Source organism: Protopterus annectens, chromosome 5.part1, assembly GCF_019279795.1.
Source record: "Protopterus annectens isolate FY-2018-M chromosome 5.part1, PAN1.0, whole genome shotgun sequence".
In the NCBI taxonomy this organism is placed as follows: Eukaryota; Metazoa; Chordata; order Ceratodontiformes; family Protopteridae; genus Protopterus; species Protopterus annectens.
Genome location: NC_056736.1, coordinates 113,079,084 through 113,105,281, shown reverse-complemented (window position 1 = coordinate 113,105,281; position 26,198 = coordinate 113,079,084). Strand labels below are relative to the sequence as shown.

Below are 26,198 nucleotides of genomic sequence, written 5' to 3'. Positions count from 1 at the left end.
TTTTTAAGTAACGTTGAAAGTAAATTAAAGTATGCTCAACTTTTTAATTGTGTTTTTAAATCTTCAGTGTAAGTTGGTAATGGCTTTAGGGAAAGGGTTACTTTAAAATGGATTCATATTTTGATTGAATAATTATGTTGTTTAATGAATGGTGATGGTATAAAAGTGTGTTATTGCTAAGTTTTAGTTGTTCTGAAGAAGTCCTTTGACAAAAGTGAGGAATAACTTTTTACTGCTAATCCAACCGATAGTCTTTGGTTTTAAAAGTCCTTGGTGAATTTCTTTTTCATGTAGGTAAATGTATTTGATCATGCAATGCCTACTAGAACCAAATACATTGGAAATTTCAAAAATAAACCAACCTAATATTTTGTCTTAAGAAGTTTCTTCCTTTTGTTATAAAGTTTTTTTTTTAAGTTACCAAGTAAGACCCCCAGCATGAGAATAGTTAAAAAAAACTTTGCCATGAAACTGGAGGCCACAGTAAAGGGCCAGCAAGGTATCCCATAAACTGAGAGTATCATCCGAGGCAGTGGAAGTCCTTCATCTGTGTTAGAAAACTTGAAAAATAATTCACAACATTATTTTTTTTCCACAATAGAGCCTCGCAGTCAAACTCAAATGACACTGCAAACTTGTTTGCTACCAACTTGTCCCCTGAAACTCCTGTCCCGACAGCAGTCTTCCCTGATTCACTCCCTTCCCCTACCAATAGTAAGTTACTTTCAAAGACCAGAAACCATTCTTCCATGGGTTCTGAATATACTGGATTATCTAATTAATAGTGTCAAACATGCATTCTTGGGACCCTCTTTAAACTGTCCAACCTAAGCATAGCTGTAGTCCATGCCACTGAATCCTTCCACATTGTTCTAGTTATGCCTCCCTTCGTAAGGGTAGACCCATGATGGACCCTGAAAACTACAGAACTGTTAACCTTAAAGTCTGATATGTAAAGCCATGAAGTACAGTAGATCCAGCAATGTAAACCTACATCTGTATGTTTGTAAAACAAAATGGTACATCAGGAAATAAGTAAAACAAAAAGGAGATACTGGTGCATCAGCCAGTGCCTCCCTTTGCTTTAGAATATATGCCTTCTGCAACTCGAGCAATATGATTCCTAGTTGTCCCTCAGATTTTGTTTGGATGACTGGATGCGTACTCTTTAAATTTACAGCAGGAGTTAGACCTCACTCTCCTTGTAAAAGGTAGTAGACATTGAAAATGGTTATTGGCAATTTGTAGAGTTGTGTGGAAGCTCTGTTGACTGCAGTGTTGTTTCCCTGCCTTTCTGTGACTCAGCACTCATCTTATTTACAGATCATTCCTGAACTAGTTGATACCTGCCCATCTGTGAAAGTTAAGGTCTTCCCCCATTTATGTAAAACCCAGAGGGTTCCCAAGACCCTGGAGCCCCCCCAAAACAAAGCACTGTGTACTTGGCCACTTTGTGTGGGTATGGTCCTTGTTTTTCCTCAGTCTGTTTCCTCCATGAATAATTTTCTGTACACCAATGGTATGAAACTTCTTTTTTATTATTATTATTTGACTGTTCAGGTTTGTTGGGGGTGGGGATGGCTCTTAACACTGAAGGAGCTTTTTCATAGTCCTCTGCAGACAGTATAGATATTTAGGGTAGCTAGTAATTAACTGTCTGCTCAAGGGTACCCTAATCAATACATTTACCAGCCTCCTCTGTTCTTCCTGTCCGAGACCCTTATGATGAACAAGCCTGTCATTTATATAAAATAAGAAGAGACATCCAACTCTCAGGAAGTTATTGCCTTTCTGAACATGGTTTAGTCTCTGAAACCTCGAGTGCTTTTTATATGTAGCAAATGATAGGTAATGCATATGCCGTGGACTTGTGTTAATGGTGGGAGGTGTTTATGGTGGGAGGTGTTTATGGGCATCTGTTGGCCAGCTTGTGCTTGCCAGAGTAACAGCCCTGGATCAATAAGCCTACTGGCTAGTCACACAGCCTGAGTTACCTGGGGATAGCTCTGTTGAACAAAAGCTGGATGTAAAACTAGTCAACCTGCCAAACCTGAACTAAGGATTGCTGAGCTGAATATGGATTCACTAACAGGGCGTAGCTTGGAAGTGGATTATATAATGAGGAGGAGACTGGACATCCTGTGTATCTAGGGGACAAGATGGAAGGGTAGTGCAGTAGAGCCACTTGCCTTGGGATCCAGAATCTGCAGTTCAGGGGAGTACAGATTAGAACTGGTGTGGTAATTGTGGTGAGGGATAGTTTTCTGAAGACACTGGGAGATGTAATCAGAATTGGTAAAAGACTCCTGACAGTCGCACTCTAGTGGAAGGGTGTAATAGGATTCATGATCTCACTGTATGCCCTACAACAGAGTTGTGATGGTGTGGAAAAAGAGTGCAGTCCAGGCAACAGTTGTCAGGTTAAATAGATAAAACAGGACAACACGAGTTGCTGCTGCTGTTAATGGGGGACCTAAATGTTGCTGTCAGGACAGACATAAGATATGAGGCCTGCTTAGGTCCATGGGAGTGGGGGCAACGGGAGTAAAGGAGTTGCTCGTTCTAGACTCCTGTCTGGCAAGTGGCTTGGTGATAGCTACCACTTGGTTCAACAACAGAAACTGTTGCAAGATCACATGCACGAGTGGCCAGTGCTCACTATGGATAGATGTCTTCCTAGTAAGGAAAGGACTTTGAGGTAGAATTGGAGATTGCAAAGTCATCCATCAGTGAAACATTTGGCCCGTAGTAAAAACCAACAACAGCCTCAATCAGCTGCATGCAGTGGTCAGAGAAGTCTGAGATCATGAGAAACTAAGCTGAAGACGTGAAGGTTGATTGGAGCAAAAACACATAAGCTCAAGAAAATGTTCAGGACTCTAGCACCTCGGGAAGAAGAGAAAATAGAATCTGGGAAGAATGACAGCATCTCAAAACAGCATGTGTGTACTGAATAGATATGTGGCCGAGACAAGTATAGAAATTTACATAAGAAAAACTGGCAGTAGAGAACTTCCTGGATTTCTGTAATTAAAGGAAAGGAGGATTACAGGAAAAGCTAAGAAGAAATATTGGTTGGCTAACAAAGAGGTGAAGAGAACAGTTGCAGTACCAAAGAACATGGCATCAGAGGCAGTCTACCAGCTTCTGGAAAATGACTCTGCAGATCACACAAAGAAACTCTTATCAAGTGCAGGACAATATATCGGACACCATTCGTAAGAGATACCAGCAATAACCTACTCGCTCGCCGGTCTATAGGACATCAAAGGCAAATAGATTCGTTTCTGGATGAAGAAAATATCACAGAAATTGTACTGCCCCGTACACAGCCTATGATGAAAGACTGAAAAGAGCCCACTTCAGAAGAAAAAAGAACAGCACTAGGGAAAAGGAAGTCTGGCTTAAAAAAAGGCCCTTGTGGTCATTAGCCAATTAAAACACCTATAAGCTTATAGGGAAAGTAGTAGGCTCAGAGGAAGTCACAGCAGACCTGATCAAGATGTTGACTGAGTTAGAGGAGAGGTGGTTCCTGAAGGTACTCATAACAGTATTCCAGTTGACTGGAGAGAATAAGCATTCTAGTACCAGTATACAAGAACTGAGGAGACATTTACACCTGTGGGCAGTATAGCAGTACTAACTCCTGTCACACTGCTTTAAAGTACTGGAGAGGGTGATTTGATAAAGGAGTATGCAAAGTATAAACATGTAAGATGGGAGATGAGCAGTTGAGACTCAGGGTGCAGCATAACTGACCCAGTATTTGCAGCAAGACATATAGTGGAGAAGAAGCTAGAAATGACAAGAGCGTTCAACTGTGGGTATTCCTAGACATGGAGAAAGCATATGGCAAGATACTGAGAAAGCTGATTTGGGTAATTCTGCAAAGGTTTGAAGTCCTGGAAACACTGGTATATTTAGTGGAAGCTGTGTACAAGGGCCCAGTGAGACAAGTAAAACCAGTGTTCAGACTCTTGGGGGGGTATCTCAGTGGAAGCAGGGATTGATTTGATGTTCAGCTCTGAGCCCACTACTAATTCATACTGGCGATTTTAATATAAAAACGGCTGTATGCAGACAAAATGCCATTGCAGGAAGACACTGAACGGGAACTTCAGCAAATGATAGAGTAATGGACTTCAAAACTGAAGTCACATGGGTTGAACAGATAAGACTGTTATGGTAGCAAATGGGGCAAATCATAAGAAGATGAATGATGAGATAAAAGTAAAAATATTGGGTCAGTTTAACAGCTTCGCGTATCTGGGAGGGGAGGTTGAAGAGAAGGCAAGTCCAGATGAAGATGTCAGTACTAGAATCTGAGGAGCTGCAGCCAGCTGACAAGAGTGTTAGCAGTAGTGTGAGTATCAGAAGAATACAAAAGAAGCTGAAAAGTAAGGTGTACAAAACTGTACTGTAAACAGTACTTTTTGTGGTTCAGAAACCTTGGTAGTGAAAAATTTAGAGATTATGGAATTGACATGCCTGAGATGGGTGTTAAAAATTTCTTCGGCTGTCCCGAATTATGCATCTTATCAGAGCAGAAGCCAGAGTAGGTCCAGTTGCAGAGAAGGTCAAAAGAAAACAGATAATGGTGGTTCAGATACATGTGCAGGAAAACAGAAGATGATTTGTTGAAGATTTGGAAGAGGACAAAGGCAAGAGGAAATAAGGGCATCCAGCAAAGAGATAATTAAATTTCAGACCTGTAGGGATTCGGTATGACTGTCGAAGAATGTAGAAGAGTGGTACTGAATCATAGATGTGGCAACAGTTGACACAACACCCTGATCCCATGTTGGAAAGGGGGGCGGGTGATTATGTCTAGACTTGCATATTGCACCACTGTGAGCTGATAAGTTCCCATGCCATGAAACAATTGGTTGTACTACTCTAGCACATAATGAATATAATGCGAGTGTTTTAGCTATGGAAGCTTTTAACGGATCATTTTAGTAGCTATAATTGGATGCCTAATAATATAGTGATAACATGGGAATACAATTTTTATTTTTAATTTTGCATCTGTTAATTGGATAAAACAATGTTATTTCATTTATGTGCCACAGTTCTAGTTTTATAGGACGTAAAGGTGTGATTGGAATGCAGTGACAATGTGATAATGGCAGTCATTATCAGTGTGAATGTTACTGCCATAGCAGTTGCTGCATTATATGAGAAATATAAAGAGGAATAAAGTATAATGCATCCGTTTAGAGTAGGTGAAAGTAATTACTGGAATGGTTACAGTAAGAATAAATATGTGGTGTTATAAGGGAGTAGAGAGTATTGAATGATTGAGGATCCTGGAATAAATTTGTGAGTGAAGACATAAATGGAAATGGGTGGAAACTAGTTGTGCTAAACCTGCTTTGTCAAGATCATATGATTGGATTTTGTTGTTTTGTATTTAGCCAAGATTTCATTGTGTTTGCTGAAGATCCAAGAATGAGTACTCTCAGGAATAGTTAAGTTTCAGAGCCATTGTATGATAAAGATAATCAAAACCTTAAATGGTTACAATAGATGTTTACAAAATCACCATTTGAAAGACCCAAAGAAGTGCAACAGTCGACATAGTTAAGGACAAAATATTTACTTTCCTTAAAATAACAGCTCTGTTGAGAGACTATAACACACAATATATTCATACAGCCTTACATCTCCATTGCAAGTAGTAGGTAAGTTTAAAGAATATATTGTTCCCCAAATTAAATAAAGATGGAAATGCATGCCATAAAAGGCCAAGGAGAATGCAGTAGCTGAGAAACTTTAGATTTGATTCTTCAGGGTCTGCACTGTGTTAAGTATTTTCACCAATCTCTAAAGTGCATATAAATCCATCTGTTAGTTGTAAAATCACTATGAAGAATTATGATTGGGTCTTTCTGATCATAGTCTAAGATGTTGTTTTCTCAATTTCTCAACACGTACGCCAAAATTCTCTTGTCAAGGCATATTTTTTTACATCATTTTATCGAACACATACTGTATTAAGGATCTGTCCACATAAATTTGTTGGTGAAGACATTGTGATGATAACATTTGAATGGCTACCTATACTTTAACCTCCATGCCTGTGCAGTGATGCATCCATTAAAGTCTGTGAATGCATATCCCTACATTAATGTCCCCGAGAGTTAGTTAACCAAAGTTTGTTGAAAACTTCTGTGATGTCACTGTAGGAAAAATGTATTTTACAAAAGATTTTATTAAAAAATGGGATCTATATTTACATTAATTAGAGACAAAATGCTTCACAGCATAAAAGGCATCATGTGCATTAATTTTAATGATTCAATTGTATGAATTTAATTATATATTTATATTATCATTTGGTGCAGAAAGCAGGTGAAAATACGTGATGAAACACTTCAAGTAAAAATGCCCTCACTTATGGCAAAACCAAGCTAAACTCAATAAATCACTAGTTACTATTGACCCAAGTGGCTTTTTAATACCTAGCTACGCTTCCCAATAAAATTTGATAGATACTAGTTCCCAAGGGTTTTGTGAAGCTGTATGTACTTGGACGTCAGTGGCAGAGCAATTGCAAGATGCCTCTCTCCAATAGAGACATATGTGCCAGACCAGGATATATTTACAGTTCTCCATCCACTGAACCAGGTTTCTCTTAAATTATTGTAGAGATGAACTCTGCATCACGTGAAGGGGGAGCCTCCTGAGACAATGACTGTCATTCCAGCATGCCCTGTTAGTTTTGAAGTCCCTGTTAAGGTCCCTGGATCAGGTAGTATTGATGCTATTTGTTTTAAGGATTTGCAGCTGTTCCATTAGGGCTGGATGTGATGATGTTTTGTAAGACAGGCATAGGTTGCCTGTAAGCCACATGTAGGAGACTGAATAGAAGGACAGGCTTTGAAGTGGTCCGTATAGTACTTGTCTTCTCCTTCATGTATTCTTTTTGTGAGGAGTCTCTGGAGATGCCTCATTTGTTGGATATGCCTGACCTTGTAGACACAGAAAGGGGTGTTGTACTCAGTGATTAGTCTTATGAGAGCAGAGTAAAAAAAAATGGCATTTTTGGATCTATGCGCCATGCCCCTGCTAATAAGTTGTGCAGTGATTTCCTCACTACACTAGACACATGTAGACACAGTGGTCGAATGCCAAATCATTGCCTACATACAATCCCAAATCCCTGATTACAGAGTCTACACTTGAGTTTAGCCACTAACAAGACTTGAGAGTAAAAAAAAAAAAAAAAAGACTAAAATCTTGAATTTAACAACTCTAATTACAATTTTTTGTACTTTCACACAACAGAATGTCACTGAATATAGAGTAAGAAAAGCTTGTAAACAAACACCATTATTACCAAACTATCCTAAAATCCAAGTTCGCTAGAAATGAATTTTTGTATAGTGCCAGAAAGACTTTAACTGAACCATTAACTTGCTAAAATTATGTTATATAGATGAGGGCAAAGAATTGTAATGAATATCGAACCTAAAAGACTTGTCATGTTTTGATCTGAAAAAGGAGTCCTGTTTGGAAGTCAGTGCAAGTTCAGTTGTTCTGAATGTTGAATATAATAAGATTGTTTCATAGGTAGTTGTTAGGCATGCATTTAAAATGACTGTTGAATGGGCTAGCTAAAGGTTGAAATGTTACTTACTAGATGCTGACAAAAAGACTCTCTGAACAAAGCAGCACTTTTGCCCCTAGTCTGGGGCAGTGAATTATGTTGCAAATAAATGAATTGATGTGCTCAAGGTAATTTACAGATTACAAACCACTAAAGGCAATCTGTAATATTTACTGTTGTTTCTTACAATACCTCATTTTCAGCAGTGGCATGAGTTCATCTGGTATTGTAAACTCCAGGACAGCGGTTTCTTTATAAATAATGTAGTCTTATTTATTTTTATTTTTAAAGGTGCGACAACCAGTCATTTGTGCTAACTGCCATGTATTCTGCTCCATATGCATTGAAGTTTGGTTGAAGAATAATGAACAGTGTCCTATGTGTAGAATTCCTATTACAGCTGAAAACCCTTGCCGAGAAGTTATAGGTAAGTTTAAAAGAGAATGCTGAGTTAGTTTTGTTGCTCAGAGCTGGTATTTATTACATTTTGCCTACCTTCCTACTCTGCGATTTAAAATGCAGACCTTGTAGTATATAGAACAGTAAATATATGCTGCTGTGAGTAAGCATGAAGCTGCAGGAAAAATGTTGTTATGGCCGCGACATAGCACAGATTGTTTATCAGGGAGTAACACCAGTGATGCATCAAGACCAAAATCAGAAGCTACAGCAGTCTTCTTTTAAACTGGAGTGCCTTATTTAAAAGAGCTGAGCTGAAAAAGCTTGCAATTGGATAAAGGTCAGAAAGTTAGATTTGTGATTGCATGACAACAGCTAAAGACACTGCCATGCTGTTAGCCGCTTAATTTGGCAGACTACATGAATTTTAATGCAAAACTCTGCTGCTGAGTATCTCTGATTTGACATTGAGGACCTTCCTTGATTTGAGTTCTTCCTCCATGAGTTGTATATAGGTTCATAGGTGAAATGACCACAAGGACCTTTTTAAGCCTAACCATGCATCCCAAAAATCTCTGACAAGTTTGGTACCCTTGATAAGTATAGGCAGGGGCTTGGGAAGTGAAACAGTTACAGGCTGCCTGTGTCCATTAGAGACATAGGTACCAAATCGGGGATGAATTTCCTGTTTCCCATCCAGTTATCCATGTTGCACTTAAATTGGGTAGGAGGAACTCTGCTTACATGGCTGTTGAGCCTGTTCCAGAGAAGGGGTAGTCTCTGGGATACATACCTGTCTTTCCAGCAGGTCCTATTTATATCACAGGCAAGGTTTGTCTTTAGAGTGGGTACTTTTGGTGCTGTTTGTCTTGCGGGTATGAATGAGGCCCTTCATAGTGGGGTCTGACAATGCCTTGTATGCCAGACATAGATCTCCGTTCTCCAGCCTGTAGGAGACAGAACACAGGGATATAGGGCCTTTAGGTGGTCTCCATAAGGTGTGTTACTTACGCCCTGTATTCTATTTATTTATCTTATTATGTTCCATTTATTGGATATGCCTGTTTAGGTACATACCAAAGGAGGCATTGTACTCTCCTTGACCTAGATGCCATACTTTTGTTTATAAGTAGTACAACATAAAATTATTTCTTCACTACTGTAGACATGTGATGGTCAAAGGCAAGATTACTGTCTCTGTGTCCCGAAGTCCCTGACTACTGGGTCAACTCTTAGGGATGTGTTGTCACTATAATAGTTACCAGGAGTGGATGACTTCTCAAAGATACTATTATACATTTCTTGGCATTTAGTTTTAGACCCTGTCTCTGACGCTAGTTGTTTGCCTGTCTCAGCCCTACCTAGAGAACATTTGTGTCAGTGGGCTATTCAGTGACTGCTCCTAATTTGCAATCCTCTGCAAATTTAGTCAGCCAGAGGACATTGACATTGGCCTTGACTTCAGAGAAGTAAATGCCAAAAAGGAGCAGTCCCAGGACCAGTCCCAGAGAGACTTTGCTTGTGACTGGTCTCTTTGTAGAGGTGGACTCCACAGTTCTAACTTCTGGATCTTGTCTGCGAGACAGCTGGCTATCCATCGAGTGACAATCGTTTGTACTTAACCTCCTGTGTTTGCCAACAATGCCCGAGTGGGGCATTTTGTCACATGGTTTGGCCAGGTCAAAGTAGGCAGTGTGAACCATTTCGCCCTCATCCATTGCTTTGGTGATCTTCTCAAAATTTTAAGTCCTGCAGGATGAGTAGGCATGATCTTCCCATGATGAAACCAAACTGGGTTGGGTCCAGTATCTGGAGGTTTCCTATGTAGTTATTGATCATTTCCATGATAATTCTTTCCATGGCTTTACATGCGAGACTAGTGAGACTTATGGGTCTGTAGTTTCTAGGGTCTCAAGATGGTCCGCCTTTGTGCACAGGGATGACTTGCTGCTCTCCATTCATGAGGAACAAAGCCCGTTTGGAAGCTACAGTTAAACAGCAATTCCAGAGGGCCTGATAGGTCATCTTCACTAGGGATATGTTCACTTAGTTTGGCTCGTATATAGGTTCATAGGTAGGTATTAGGCTATCTGCCCAAGGACATTTATAAGCCTAGCCAGAATGTGTTGGCTTTCGCCTCCCTTTTAGATTAGTTTTCTGAGCCTCTGTCCAGCAGGGCCACTGAAGTGATCCCAGGGGTAAATTTACTATTTCCCATCCACTTATCAAGATCTCTCTTGAAGAGAGTCAGTGAGGGGCTTTGCCTAACATAGATTGGGATTCTATTCCAGAGCAAGGGAAGTCTCTGGGACAGGAATCTATCCCTCCAGCATGTCCTATTTATTGTTGTGCTGAGGTTTAAATCCCTAGAGCGTGTGGATCTAAGAGATTTGGTTTTCTTGAGGTGGAGCATATCCATTAATTCCGGGTTAGACATGGCCTTGTATGTCAGGCAGAGATCACCTCTGAGTAGGTGGTAAGCAACCGAGTAGAGCTGGAGTTTCTTTAGTCGAGCTGCATAGGGCCTCTATTTGAGGCCCACAATCCTCTTGGTGAGGTACTTCTGTGGTCTTTCCAGCTGTTGCAGGTGTCGTGTAATGTACATCCCAAATGGGTCTGATGAGCGATGAGTAGAGGGGCATAATAACCTCTCTTGATCTAGATGTGAACCCTTTTGTGATTAGGTGGGCTACACACAAGGATTTTCTAACCACTTTGGCAATGTGATTATCAAAGGAGAGGTTGCTATCTGTTTGGGTCCTCAGATCCCTAATTACATCTTCCATACTTAGTGGATTACCATCTATGTGGTAGTTCGTGGGCACTTTGTTTTTCCCAAAGGGGATGACTATACACTTTTTGGCATTTAGCTTGAGGCCATGATTCTGACACCAGGTATTCGTCTCCGTGAGATCCTTTTGGAGGATGTCTGTCTCAGCCGGCGAGTCAATTATGGCCCCCAGTTTGCAATCTTCTGCGAACTTGGTCAGCCATAGTCCTCCTGTGCTTGCCTGTACTTCGGAGAAGTATATACCGAACAGGAGGAGTCCCAGGACTGAGCCCTGTGGGATGCCACTTGTAACTGGTTTAGAGTCAGACATAGCACCCGCAACTCTGACCATGTGAGTTCTATCCATAAGCCAGTTGGTAACTCATCTCATGACATAGGGGTTAATGTTCAGGCTGGTAAGCTTATCTATAATGCCAGAGTGGGGAATGGTGTCGAAGGCCTTTGCGAGGTCCAGGTAGGCTGTGTGGACTACCTTTCCCCTCATCTGTGGCCTTGGTAACTGTTTTAAAGAAGTCAGCTAGGTTTAGGAGGCAAGATCTGCTTTTAACAAAGCCAAATTGGGTAGGGTCCAGTGTTTGGAGGTTCCCAATATCTCTGTTAATGAGTTCCATAATGATGTGCTCCATAGCTTTGCAGACCAAGCTAGTCAGGCTTATAGGGCGAAAGTTCCCAGGATCCGTTGTGGCACCACCTTTGTGGAGCGGGATAACTGTTGCTGTACGCCATTCTTTGGGTGTATATAGCCTGTGGTAAGGCTGAGTTTGAACAGTGAATTTAGGTGAGGGGTTAGTCAATTTTGGAGCTCGTGTAAGACGCAGCCTGGGATACTGTCCGGTCCCATTGATGCTGTGTTTTTGGCTTTGGAAAGGGCTGTTTTCACCTGTGTCTGTGATATCTAGGGCTCTACATTCTTTTGGGATGGACATGGGCCCTTTTGGGAGTGGGGGGGGGTAAAGTTTGCACTGAACCGGTCAACCAGGATGTTGGCAATGTCAGTTGGTTCAGTGCATTTTTTTGCCATTTTACACTAGCTCAGAGCAGATTTGAAAGTTGCCAAATAGATTCTTGACATAGCTAAAGAAGGGTTTGTGATTATCTTTAGAGTCTTTGGCAATTTTTCTTTCGAAGCTGGCCTTGGATGATTTTATGAGGGATCGTAGTTTCTTGCTGATACTGATCAGGGATGCCTTCCCTTTTTGGGATTTTGCTCTGTCATGTAATAGTTTCCTCCTTCTGTTCTATAGCTTATTTATGGCTGGGGTCCACCAGACTGGTTTCCTCTTTTTGGAGAAGTGAGTCTTGGTTTTACTTGGGATGGCTCAATCCATGCATTTCTGTAGGTGCTCGTAGAGTGCATTTGTAAAGGATTCTGCGGTTTGGGAAGCATTATCCTGTAGCAAGGGGGCTTTGAAACTTTCCACCTCGGTCTTGAGAAGTGTGAAGTTTGCTTTTGAAAGGTTTTTCACGGTGGTTTCCTTGACTGGGGGTGGGGTCGGGATATGGATGTCCAGTGTGATTAGTTTATGGTCTGATCTTACCAGCAAGGGGTTTACCTCTGGTGTGGAACATTGGTCCCCCATGTTGGTGGTGATCAGGTCCAACATGTTGTCACCTCTTGTGGGAGTGGTGACCAGTTGTTCCAGGGCGTTTGCGTTTATAAACTCTAGGAAGCGTTGGGCAAGGGAGTTAGTACTTGAGTAGTTTTCCCAGTCAATGTTTGGGTAGTTGATATCACCCAATATCATGGTGTTAGGTAGGACCTTCATATTTTCCAGTGTTCTCAGGAATGCTGAGTGGGGGTCCTGAGACAAGGTGGGTGGTCTGTAGCAAGCTACAATCTGAAAAGCAGCTTTGCCCACTGTTAATTGCACATGGATGGTCTCAGAGGCCTCGTGCTGTGCCACTAACCTGGAGGAGTGGGTATCCTTGATGAAAATGGATACACCCCCTCACCTTTTGTATTTCTATCCGGCTTCTGGGGCCGAATAGCCTGGTAGTGATGTGGTGCTCTCTGAAGCCTTGAACTAGGTTTCTGTTACTGCACAGATATCTATTCTCTCCATACTGAGGAGTGCCTTGAGTGCGTGCATTTTGAGGTTTAGACTTCTGGCGTTGAGTAGCATTACCCTCAGTTTTTGGTTTCTTGTGTTTATGGAGGTGGGTTTGTCTTTTGAGCCTTGCCTAAAAAAGGCACTATGGGGGAGGCAAGAGCCTTGGCCAGTATTCGAAAGCCTAAGGGCGACAGGTGCAAGCCGTCTCTGGCGAAGCAACGTGGCTTGTCGAGCATGTCATCCCAGGCTGACAGACACTGGATCCCCTTTGAACGACACCAAAAGCTTAGCCAATTGTTAAAATTGATCATTTTATCTTTATACTGTGGCATCATTCTTGGTGAGGGCAAGATGCTACTCTGGGTCAGGGTCATACCCGGCCTGGGCTACATGATCAGAGAGCTCCTCTGTCTCTTTTCATGTAGTCCAGGGAGGTACATCTCAGGTCATTCACACCAACATGGACAATGACAGTCATATTTGTGCCTGTTCTGGAGTGACCTGAGTGCTTGTGTTATGTGGCAGATCCTGGCACCCGACAGGCAGCTTACAGTAACCTTCTCCTTGTTCAGTCTGAGTGGGACGTCAGTGTGCCTGACAATAGTCACCTATTACTAGTGTATTGGGTGTGTTTATTTAGCCTTAAGGGCTGTGATTGCGTGGCACACTGACTTTGTGAAGTATGTGATGCGTGGTTATTGTTGGGGGGTGGAGGTTGCTTGGATGTCTGCTTTAGAGGTCTCTGCTGCTTTGCCATATTTTTATTTAGAGCCTCCGAGTATGTTTTTGTGTATTTTGTGTTATTTGCTGGTGCAGATATGACTGGTCTATGTGAGACTGGTAGTGTGGTGCAAATGTTTCCCTTCTCCTCATGACTGACTGTTCCAGTCTTTGGTTGAGAGAGCTTTGCCTCCAGTTTGGCTGTATAGTTGCATCTCTTGCATACATTTGTGTTTGTTGGAAGGAGGAGAGGGTTGTCTGTGTACATGAGGCAATTGTAACATTGCCTCAAGATGCCACATTCACCAGCTGGACTGGAGAATACACCTGAAACTGCCCTTTTAACATGCCTGAACAGATAAAGTGAGCTGTTTTACTGATTGTCCGGTAGGGACGAATAGAGAGTCTTGTACTTCTGTATAGTATAGGGGGGTGTAGTGCTAGCATTTATTTGTGCTTACTAAGAGAATTGAGCAAGTGCTGGACTGTAAAAGGAATGGTTTGAGTGCTTAAGTTGAAAGTTTGACTAGTTCCAAGGGAAAAATTGAAGAGTAGACTACGTGGAGCCGGGAATAGTTTAACCCTAGCTAACCGGCGCTGCCCGGTGCGCAAAACCTTGCAAATGCAGGTTTTATAGCAGGGAGATGAGAGAGAGAGAAATTAGCCCAAAATGGGCAATAAACTACTAGTTTCTGGGCTGAGACCACTCCTCCAGCGACAGACAGGCTGCTCAAAGCTCACCACTCTCACTGGTGAACAGAGAAACTTCATTCTATCCAAGTAAGGTATGGGCAACACAGGAAATTGTACCACAGCCCTGAATTCAGCAGAACCTGAAAACTGGACTAGACTAGCTTAGAAAGGCGGGAAACAAGAATATTTTTTTTTGTTTTTTTTTTTTCCACAGTAAATACAGTAACTTTTCACTAAAACACTTTAAATGCACAGAAAAGGCTAGCGTACTTGAGTGTGTAGCCTACAACAGTTAAACAGATGATTTGAACACAAAAACGACTAATGCACTCATGTGCGTGCATTGTGAGGTTTAGATTTCTGGCATTGAGTAGCATTACTGCATAGTAGTGCTTAACCCCTGAGTTCACCATTTCTTTCTTACCATTCATACAGTTCAGATCTTAGTCTTAATCGACATAAGGTTCTCATAGGTTGTGCTTAGAAACAACTCCACGAAGTGTCTTTGGCAGGCATATTGTTAGTAATGACTTCCAGCTGTTTTACCTTTGGCTTGGAAGGAGCATGAAGGAACTTTGCATGCAGCACTGCCGTAAATGCCAGTAGTTATACCCCCCCATATTTTCTTGATTCACTTTGTCCCTTTGTAGTACAGAACATACCCCATTTTCCTGGAATGTTCTCTGTGGTTTGCATTATAGCAGGCTCCACCTCAGGACTTCACCAAAGGTTCAGTGTTAAGTTGTCAATCTCGCCTTCATTCTTGCTGGATGGGTTCGGAGCCGATCTTCGGCTCCGACTCAGCCTATACTAAAGCTCGAGAGCTATTTCTACCGGCTCAAGGCTGCCTTACATCCCACAATGCTAGGCGCTAACTACCCAGATCTCGTTTGCCGCTTCAGCTACGAGGTGCGTTTCTTACCGGCTCTGCAGGTTGGATTTAAATTATTAAATTTCTCTATTTTCAGTCAGTGTTTCAGATAGTTTTTGTTAGTACCCATCCCATTAGCTTCCCTTCTTAGCTTAACTTCCTTCCGGTCCCCTTTAATCTCTTAATTCCTAACCCCTTGTTTGGTTAAAAGGTTAGGCCTTTGGGCCCATTCCCCTTTTCTTTAAATTGTCAGGTAAATTGTTTGTGTGACTGACTTAGATTGTGTTAAGGGGTGTGTGTGTGTGTGTGTGTGTGTGTGTGTGTGTGTGTGTGTGTGTGTGTGTGTGTGTGTGTGTGTGTGTGTGTGTGTGTGTATTTTTGTTGTTGTCCTTTATTAGGATGTCTAAAGACACCAGGGTCTCAGGCTTCAAGAAGTGTGACTCGTGCTGTCAGAAAATGTCGCTGATAGACTGTCACACTTCTTGTGTTTATTGCCTGGGCCCTTTGCACCTGCGGGACTCTTGTTCTGTCTGTCATGCGTTCAGTCCAAGAGTCCTGCAGGAACACAGAAATAAGTTAATTTTGAGAGGCTTATTAAAGCCTGAAGGTTCCCCGGCCAAGTCATCGTCTGGGAAGCCTTCAAAGCCTTCCAAGCCGTCGGGTCCGTGTTCAGAGCCTTCGACTGGGGGTGCTCTGACTGCTTCTACATCGGCTCCGGCTGGAGTCGACATTTCTCAAACGCAGTCTTCTACATCGACTTGAGCCGGAGCTGATGTTCCTAAGACTCACTCAGCAACAATAGTTGTGTTGGTGCCATCTGCCAGCCGTAAACGGTCCAGTTCTCCGTCCTTGGAATCTGTTCATTCGGCTCCGAGGTCTCCCTTACTCTCGGAGCGGAGCCATCGATCCCATTCCTCTAGGTCTTCCAGGCTCTCGGACCATGACCTCGAGAGGGTAGCTAGTAGACTTCTTAAGTCTCAGGCACTAGCCCAGATGCTCCATAGCCCTTCTCAACAGACAGTGGCTATTCCCACTCCATCTTCGATTCCTCCTCCGACTCTTCCCTTGAGTTCGGAGCCGGAGCTTGTGGGAGCTGTGGCCGTCGACACGTCTGAGCCGATACCTCACTTTTCGGCTCCGTCGTCGGCTCCGGTCTCTTCCATGATCCCATCCTTGGAGGGATCTGGGCACATGGACTTCCTCGTCGGCTCCGAGGGGGTGAGTGGCATCGGACCCTTGTCCGACCCCGTTCTCCCTCTCGGAGCTTCGGCGCTGGTGAGTTCGGCCCCGACATCAGCTTCGGAGCCGTCCCTCTCGGTGCCGGGAGGGATCCTTATCTCTTCGGAGCGGGGACCTTCTACCCTGCCTGATAGGGGCGCCTTCGAAGTCATGAGGAGCATGCTGGCCCCTGTGCCTGCTCCACAGTCGGCTCCCTCAGCTCCTCCCTCTGTAGTGCCTGCTGTGGTCTCTACCCACCCTCTCATTCCTGACCATAGAGATCCAACGCCTCAGGTTTCCCCATTGGGAATATCCTCCTCTTCCGAGGTTTCCCCTGATCCGTCAGGGGAACCCCCTCAGAAGAGGAAATGTAAGAGGAAGCATGTGGACTCCCCTGAGTCCATTACATCGGATACCGACTTGGATGAGTCAGAAGGGTCCCCACAGTCCCCCTCTGAGGGTGTCTCCTTTTCAGACATCCTTAAGCAGAGGGGGAACTGGTCTACCCTTAATCCTTCCGAGGACGAGTCGGTTTCTCTTCCACCTCCTGGGTGTCTCCGCCCTTTGACCCCCTCATGGAAGTGGTGGCGCGGAAGGCGTGGATGGCCCCTGATACGATGGAACCTACCCCACGGAGGCCTTCAAAATTCATAACAGCCCCTTCGGACAAACAGTTTTTAGCCAAGGGTGTCCCGGTTGATGCCATGGTGGTGGCTGCAGCCACCAAGAAGGAACTGGCTGATCCTTCAGTACCTGTCCATCCTCCTACCAAGTAGTCTAGGACTATGGATAGGTACGGCAAGCGGATGTTTTCTTCAGCGACCTTTGTCATGCGGTCGCTGAATTACCTGTGCCAATTCACGCGCCTTCAAAGAGACATGCTCAAAGAAGTGGGTGAGGCCCTACAGAATCCAACAGCTGCGGGGTCTCAAGACAAAATTAACTCCCAGCTGGCAACCCTGAATTCCATTGTCAACTCCTCCATGCGGCTTATTTCCTACGCGGCCGATGGGGCGAGTAGGGCTGCAGGCACAGGCGTGACTTTACGGCGTCACGCCTGGATGCGGCTTTGTAACTTTGCAGACCCCTTCAAGGTGTTCTTCACTAACTCCCCCTTTGACGGTTCAGCTTTGTTTGGACATCAGGTGAAGGATACTTTGACCTGATGCGAGCAAGAAGGCAAGACTCTCTCTGCCGTGGGAGTCCGTTTTTCCACCCCGTCTAGACCATATCCTAAGGGTCAGAAGGGTGGGAAAATGTGGTTCCGTAAACCACAAGAGATCGTGCCTGACGCAAGAGGTCATTTCCCCTCTAGAGGCGGGGGGGGGGACAATAACAGATGTCGCCCTAGAGGCAGAGGAGGTCCGCAAAATCAGGGTAGCAGAGAGTCTCTCTCTCTGACGAACCCTTCCAGCATCCCTGAGAAGCTGCCCGACTGTCCGCCTTGGGATGCAGTCGGGGGAAGGTTATCACTGTACCCAGAAGCCTGGCTTTCACTCACCCAAGACAAATGGGTACAGTTGATTATATCCGAGGGTTACAAAATTCTCTTTATCCACACCCCAACTCCACCAAAAGGGCCCCTTCCAGACGTTCTACCCAGTCTAAGGGAACAAGCAGTACTAGAAATATCAAAACTGCTAAGAAAAAGCCATCCAGCAGACCAACAAGGATCCGGAATCTACTCCCAAGTTCTTTTTGGTACCAAAAAAGACAGGTGACTGGAGACCAGTATTGGATCTCAGCAGACTAAACAAGTCTGGAAGAAGAACGAAGTTCCGGATGGTCACGCTACAGTCCATTCTAGCCTTTCTGGGTCAGGACGATTGGATGTGCTCAGTAGACCTTCAGGATGCGTACTACCACATCAAGATGCACAGGCGCTCCAGGAGGTTTCTCCGCTTCCGGCTTGGAGCCAGTCACTACCAGTTCAGGGCCCTGCCCTTTGGTCTCACTACACCCCCCCCCCCCGAGTGTTCACCAAATGCATGGCAGCGGTTACGGCTCATCTGAGGCGTCAAGGATTCCAGGTGTTTCCATATCTAGACGACTGGCTCCTCACTGCCACCACCAGGCATCAGCTTCTCCTCTCCAGAGATTACACCATTCATACTTGCAAAGGGCTAGGTATCTCCATAAATTTCAAAAAGTCTGCCTTGTCGCCTTGTCAGTCTATTACCTTCATAGGTGCCACCTTGGACACAGTCCGGCTCTCCGCAAAACTAACCGAGCAAAGAGTTCTAGATATTCGCAGGCATGTTCACATCCTCCTTCAGAACAACAAAATCCAGGCCAGGTTTGTCCTGAAGGTATTAGGTCTCATGGCGGCAGCCATTACACTACTTCCCCTAGCTCGCTTTCATATGCAGATCCTTCAGTGGATGCTTTTTTCCCAGTGGTCCTTTCAACAGCTTCCAATGTCACACAACATCTTAATAACCCTGTCTTGCAAGAAACACCTTTCTTGGTGGATGATCTCCCCTCAAGTCCTTCAGGGCAGACCACTTGTTCCTTCTCCCCCGGTCGCCACGGTGACAACGGACGCCTCCCGGGTCGGGTGGGGGGGGGGGGCATTTTCAGGGCAGGATGGTCCAGGGCACACGGCAACCTTTCGAGTGCCACCTGCACATAAATGTCTTGGAGATGAGAGCAGTACTTTTAGCGTTGCAAGCCCTTCAGGACTCTCTTCCCATCGGGATTATTGCAGTTCAGATGGACTATATGTCCGTAGTGTGGTACATCAACAAGCAGGGTGGAACAAAGTCCTATCCCTTATGTCGAGAGGCTTTCAGACTTTGGCAGTGGGCGATCTCCTCTCAGCGGTTACTGATAGCAACGCACATCCCCGGGAAGTCCAACATCATAGCGGTCAGGTTGAGCAGAGCCATTCTCATGCTACACGAGTGGTGTCTCAAGCAAACAGTAGTGGAAGAAAATTTTCAGAAATGGGGTCGACCTTGCTGCGATCTTTTTGCAACACCTCAAAACAGCAAGTGCCATGACTTTTTCACTCTCTTCCCTCTTCCCGGCCACACCCCCCCCAGAGACGTTCTAGTCCACGATTGGCCCCGGGGACTTCTGTATGCCTTTCCCTCCTTTCCATTAATCACTCAGTTGATTCAGAAAGCTACCACCTTGAGAGCCACGATGATCCTCATTGCTCCTTACTGGCCTCGTCAGATATGGTTTCCGTTCCTGCATCGTTGCCTCTTGGGGCAGCCCTGGCATTTGCACCCAGTGCCAGATCTCTTGACCCATCAGTCGGGACAGCTGCACCACTCCCTCCAATCTCTCAACCTCACAGCTTAGTTGCTCCAATTCCAACCCTAGCCAGGCTTCCCCTTATTTCCCATTCTGTGCGTGACATCCTTGTAGCTTCCCTTAAGTCATCTACCAGAAGGATTTATGCCAGCAAGTGGAAGCGTTTTTCCTTCTGGGCAGGAGCTAGAAATATGGATCCTTTTACTGCCCCTATCCAATCAGTCCTAGACTTCCTAGCCGAACTGTTTCACTCAGGGTCTTCTTCCTCCACCATCAGAGTACAGTTAGCGGCCATTTCGAACTTTCATGTAGGCTTTTCGGACTCCAGTATCATGTCCCATAAGCTTTGTAAAACCTTTCTTAAAGGTATCTTTTTGCTTAAGCCCCCAATCAGAGACCCCCCACCACAGTGGGACTTAAATTTGGTTCTAACTTCCTTGATTCTTCCCCCCTTGGAACCTGCGGCTTCCTGCTCCTCGAAGTTGCTCTCTTGGAAGACTCTTTTTTTTTTCTAGTCGCCATAACATCTGCGAGAAGAGTATCAGAGCTTCATGCCCTTTGCATTCATCCACCTTATCTAGTTTTTCATAAAGACAGAGTGTCACTCAGGACTAACCCGTCCTTTTTACCCAAGGTTTCTTCTGAGGCGAACCTAAACGAGACTATCGATCTCCCAGTTTTTTTTCCCCAACTACTCCAACAGAGCGGAACAAAAGCTGCATTTTCTGGACGTTCATCGTCAGCTCCGTTACTATCTGGATAGAGCCAAGCAAGCTAGGAAATCTGAGCAGCTCTTCCTATCTTATGCGACAGGGAAGAAAGGCCTTCCAGTTTCCAAAGTAACCCTTTCTAGATGGCTGGCCTCTGTGATTACTTTCATCTATGACCTCAGATGCCAAAAGCAACCGTCAAGGCCCAGGGCTCACTCAACTAGAGCATTAGCCACGTCAATAGCTTTTCAGGCTAGATTACCAATAGATTCCATTTGTGCGGCAGCCACATGGGCCTCTCCTCATACCTTTATCTCTCATTACAAATTAGACATGGCCTCCCGAAGCCGGGCTAATTTTGGTTCCACCGTTCCCAAGAGTCTGTTCCGATGAGCCACCCAGGGTGAAGGTGCTAGGGACACGGTCCCATCCAGCAAGAATGAAGGTGATATTGACAACTTAACATTGAGAAGTTATGTACCTACCAATAACGTTCCATGTTAGTGGTCTTCTTCTCGCCTTCTTTCTTGCGTCCCACCCCCCATCCCCCTAGCCTGGACAAACCTAAGGATCCTTTGAGATCTTCTTTCTGCCTCAGTATTAGCCCCCTTGGCTATCTTTTACTGGTAAGCTATAGGTCTAGGTGACTTACGAGTGAGGTTTCCTCTTCTCCTTATTTTGGTGATCAGAACTGCTATGGTTTCAGCTATCAAACGAGATCTGGGTAGTTAGCGCCTAGCATTGTGGGATATAGGGTAGCCTCGAGCCGATAGAAATAGCTCTCGAGCTTTCGTATAGGCCGAGTCGGAGCCGAGGATTGGCTCCGAACCCATCCAGCAAGAAAGAAGGCGAGAAGACAACTAACATAGAACGTTATGGTAGGTACATAACTTCTCATTTCTCTTGATAACACTGACTTGCTGCCAAAGACATTGGAGAGGGGCTTGAAGCTGCTAGGAAGCGTCCCACTAGGACTTCCCAGTGAAAAACATTTCTCACTTGGGATGTAATTGTACCCTATGCTGCCTCCTTTAGTTAGAGGTGTGCTTCAAACTTTTGATTCCTGCATGCGTGGACCTTGTTTTTTCCACAGGTACTCATGGAGGACCCCTGCTAGTCATTCCTGGTTAAGATCCGGATTAGATGTGGCTGGTCAAACATTTCCTTTGCATGTGCTGCTTCTTTGTTCCCCTTTGAGAGACTAGGACTTGAGGTTTAGCAATGGGTTTCAGATGTTTCATGCCTATCTTTTAGCTAAACACCCTTCCTAGTATCTTCTTCCACTGAAAGTATGATCCCAGCTCATCAGACACACAGTTGAAGAAAGGGGAAGGTAACCTTACTTGGCCCTTTTCTGTGGTCAGGTTCCCATGTCTTTGTCCCACTTCTTCTTAAATGGTAGTTTTAAATATGTCTTGAACTAGTCATTTCTTCTCCCATTTCTTCACAGTGCGAGCAGTTGAGAGAGAAGGAAAGTGGGCCAACCATTCCTTAGGATGTACAAGGTTTTTGGAAAAGGTCATTGTGGTTTAATTAGAAAGGTTTGTGGTCTTTGTCCTTAACCACATTGAGGGATGGGCTTTGTCCTCATCCACAGTGAGGGATGGGCTCACAGTTTGTAATGTGGTGCTTCATAGTACATTGACATCTTTGTCCTTTTCTGCTGTCAGGTCAGAATTTGCTCTGATATGTGAGCAGCTGTCCCCCAGTGCTTACTTTAGAATTCCTTTTTGGAAATGTGTGTTGCAACAGTTTAGTTTTCAGCACACCACTTCCCTAAGTCTCCATGCTGATTTCACCCTTGGTTCCAGGTTGAATGGTGAGCTCCAGGATCATAAGGGACCAGTCCTTCTTAGCCTTATTCTTCCAAGGTCTAGCTGTTAGGTCAAAAATTGATCTTGACTGTGATTATGATCCTTACTATCTTGGTAGTTTTTTCATGGCCCTTCTTGATGCTGACGTAAGGTACCGAGTTTTGGTTTGATCATAGTGCCACTGGTAGAAACCAAGTAAGAATAGGTTTGAGCTTTCATCTTTAGTGGACTTACTTTAGATCAGACTCTAGATCAGTGATCTTGATCTCAAGCTTGCACAGTTCAGTTTGTCAAAATCTCTAACTGAAAAAGAGCAACAGTTCTGCATTTCACGTCAAACTGGGATAAATGCTTCTGTGTATAGTTCTCATGTTAATCCTTGAATGCATCCATAGTAGCCTTTATGTTCATCATATTGATCACTGCTGCAGTAGCCTAAACTGTATAGGTTATATCCTGTCTAGGATGTAATATCCGGCAAGCTTCCAAAGCTTTATGGCACCTTCTGTGTGCCCAAACCATTCAAAATGAGGTGACTAAAAGACAGGTAGGCAGCCAAGACCTTCAATGTTTTCCCTCTACTGAAGAGAGCACTCCTATGCATACTGTTGAGAATTTACTGTTAGGTTATGCTGTTCCTTTGATGGGCAGATAAGTTCCCTTTGGAGAAAACATTTCCACATATTAATTCTGATGTTTAACTCTACTTTCTTGTTTAGAAAAAGTTTTTATTGACTGTCATGGAACTTGCATTTTTAAAAGAGAGCACGCTTTTTTGTTTCTGATAGTTTTAAAGTTTAAACATTGTAAAACGTATTTATTTAAATTTTATCTGCTTGTTGCTGTTTAGTTTCCCTGGGAAAGAAGCACTATTTTCGACTTGACCGTGAAACAAACTACCAGTCCCATGGTTGGTCCTTCTTTCACAAAATGAAAAGGTTAACTTAACAGCCTTCGCTGCTTCAGCTGCAGATGGATGACTGTCCTGTGGCCAGTGCTGGTTCCTCAGACCACTTATCTTTTTCCACTGGATCCATCTGGTGTTGTCTGTATAGCCACTGTGGACCGTGAGGGTGGGGTAACCATGTCCTCTGTGGCTGCTGGAGTCCTTTCAATGGGCAAGGGAGGGCAACTCATATTGGTCTTGGGAGAAATGGCATGGAAGCTGCCTCTGCTTAGCCAGAATGTTGTGGTCATCCCTAGGGAAGCTGTTGCTGCCATTAAAAATTCTATTTGCCCCAATTTTCTTTTCAAAAAGAAACCAGAAACTAAACATCTCCTGCACAAGTTTCACTGTGCAGGAGTAGTTTATTAAGTCTGGCTTGGGGTCTTGAGCAGGCCATTGACGCTTCTTATCAGGTAGTTTCTGGTAAATAAAAATGGATTTCTCTTTTCTTGAATACAGGGAAGTGCTTGGATTCTGATTCTCCTTGTGCGGGTTTCTCTTCGTTGAAACTATTTCCAAAACATAAGTGTTTTCAGTGGGAAAACGCTGAAATTTCTCTGTTCCTCTGAAAATTAATATGAGCTGTAGCACAAGGAATTTCCAGTTCTGTCAGAGGATGTGTGTCATTGCCTGCAATTTAAATGATAGCTTGCTGCCCCTAAAAAAAAAAAAAAAAAAAAAAAAAAAGCAAATAGAATGTATAAAGTTCCTCAGTCTTTAAGTTTTCCTTACACTAATCCTAACCTGACCCAGCAGCTATAACTTCGGTTCATCCTACCTTTGATGAATATTTGAATTTGAATATGATGTTATCTCTTCCGTCCGTTCCTCAATGGTTGGTCTTTCGATTTGACCTCAGATCCAACTTTATCCACTATATACTTTAGGATCCACAGCTCAGGCTCCTCCCCTTACCCATAATTCCCTCCTATCCTCAACATTATTTCTGATCTCATTTGTTGCTCATCAAGAACAGACTTCTTTCACTCAGGCTTGCAACAGGAAGTTGTAGAACTTTCTGATGTATGTATAGTCATCCTGTTCTTAGACCATTTTACTTCTCTTTCCTTGTATAGTTCCCTTACTCACCCTCCCCCAAAAAAACTACTACTCCTTGCACTTGGGTGCCAACCTTTGCTAATGTAGATTTGGTACTTTGTCTTATTGTTATTGTTGCTGCTGTTACTATTACTGTTATCGTACTCTCTCTGTTGCTGTTAGCTTAACTCGGCTTTATTTAGACCATAGCAGTGTGCCTATTACTTTGTGTGTGTGTGTGTTGCTGAGAAGGCATCAGGTTCTAAAACATGCATGGCTTGTAGTACAATATCCATAATTCGGATACTCATCTGAAATGTTTGTAGTGTTTGCCTATCTTGATGAAGACTATGGTATTGTACTGCATTTGGTCAGTGGGTCCTCATTTAATGGTGCAATAAACTTATTTTGAAGGGACTTCTCCAAGCCTATGTGGGATAATGACCCAAATCTATGTAAATTGCTTATGAAGCGTTTCCATCTGAGAAAACGTCATTGGGCAGACACAAAAAGGAGAAGAGTGGTGGCAAGCCCAGGGAACATGGGCAAAGAGTCTTGGAAGCGTTCCCCTAATGGATTCTTTCTGTCACTGGATTCTTGGGCTCTGTCTCCATAACTGTATACATCTTCAGCTCCTACTCCTCCTTCAGATCCAAAATTTATAGGACTTTGAACTTCTTCCTTGCCGGAGCCAAGATTTTTGCTATAGCCAGTCTCCTCTAGACCATCCTCTCCTGATTTGCAGATGAGACCAAAACATAGATCCTCAAGATCTCCCTCTACAAATACCTTCGTCAGCCCAGCCTAGTCTGATAGAAGCAAATGTGGCTAGGATGATGAGGAAGTTCCTTGGGACCCAAATTTAGTTGGGAGTTCTCGCATCCCAACTCCTGTTGGAACCTTGGCCTTTCTCTTCTGCTTGTGGTCACTGACCTGCCTCTGTTTTGGGGGCTTTGGATTCAAGTCTCACTGAGGGATTGCCTTTGTTAGATCCCACTCTGGTGACATCTTTGCGTTGGAAGAATCTTGGAGCCAAAGCATCGGCATTGTATATTGGGGGGGGGTCGATTCCAAACTTCACATTCTTCCCTTCCTCTTGGAGCTTTGGTGTTAGCTCTGCTCTGACTTCAGTCTTAGAGCAGAGTTGGCTGAAATTCCAACACCATCCTGGTCTGGATGTTTTGGATCCTACTGGGGTAGTATTGGATTCCCACTTGGCTTATGTCATTGAGAAGGTCGAGAGAGCTCTTTCCATTTTGGGTGAGTAGACTTCCCTCAGTTTGTTGGCTCCACCAGTCCCCCAGCAAAAGGCCTTGGGTTCCTGATCCTGCTCTTCCTATGCCATCTGGACACCTGGTTTCCCTTAGCCTCATGACTGTCCTCATTCAGGATTCCCATCAATATTCTGAGTTTTGTCAAGGGCATCCCACCATAGAGGTTCCCTGGAAACATAAATGCAAAAGGAGGCATGCTGACTCCCCACAGGAGTCACTCACTGAAGACACAGATTTTAATGAAGGGGAAGGATCCCCTTAGATCACCACTTAAGGACGTCTCATTCAGGCAGACCCCTGAACTTCAACTCACGAACTGCCTTTCTGTCTCAGAAGTGCCCTTCCAACAGAAATAGGTGATTCTAGAGGCTTTCATATCCAGCTCAGTAAGTCTTGGGTGGTCCCTCCCACAGACGAGATGGTGGATTTAATTTTTTTAGTAGATGAGGATAGAGCCAGTTGTGGCAGAACTGATTCTGTATAAACTTGATAAATTTCTTGTTGCACCAAAGGATCACCAGCATTGGAGCAAGGACCCGAAGTTGAATGCCATGTTAGTAGTGGCAGCCACCAGAAAAGCGTTGGCCGAAGAAAGCTAGTGTCCATTCCCCTAACAAGGAGTCTAGCACACTGGACAGATTTGGGAAGAGAGTTTGCACTTCAGCTACCTTAGCATTGAATGTGCTGAACAGTTTGGCTCATAAGACTAGATTTCAGAAAGATTTGACCAAGGAGCTCCCCATCTCTCTCTCTCTTGCACACTCTCTCGCTCTCTGTGTGTGTGTGTCTCTCTCTCCCCC

At 44.1% G+C, this 26,198-nt stretch overlaps 1 protein-coding gene across 1 annotated transcript in view; it reads left to right on the top strand.

The window, feature by feature from the left end:
- Positions 1-26,198, top strand: part of OBI1 (ORC ubiquitin ligase 1) — a 955,599-nt gene that overhangs the window by 80,375 nt on the left and 849,026 nt on the right. Inside the window, exon 2 of the mRNA XM_044072919.1 lies at positions 7,904-8,039. Coding sequence (XP_043928854.1) covers positions 7,904-8,039 — 136 coding nt within the window. The remainder of the gene's footprint in view (positions 1-7,903; positions 8,040-26,198) is intronic.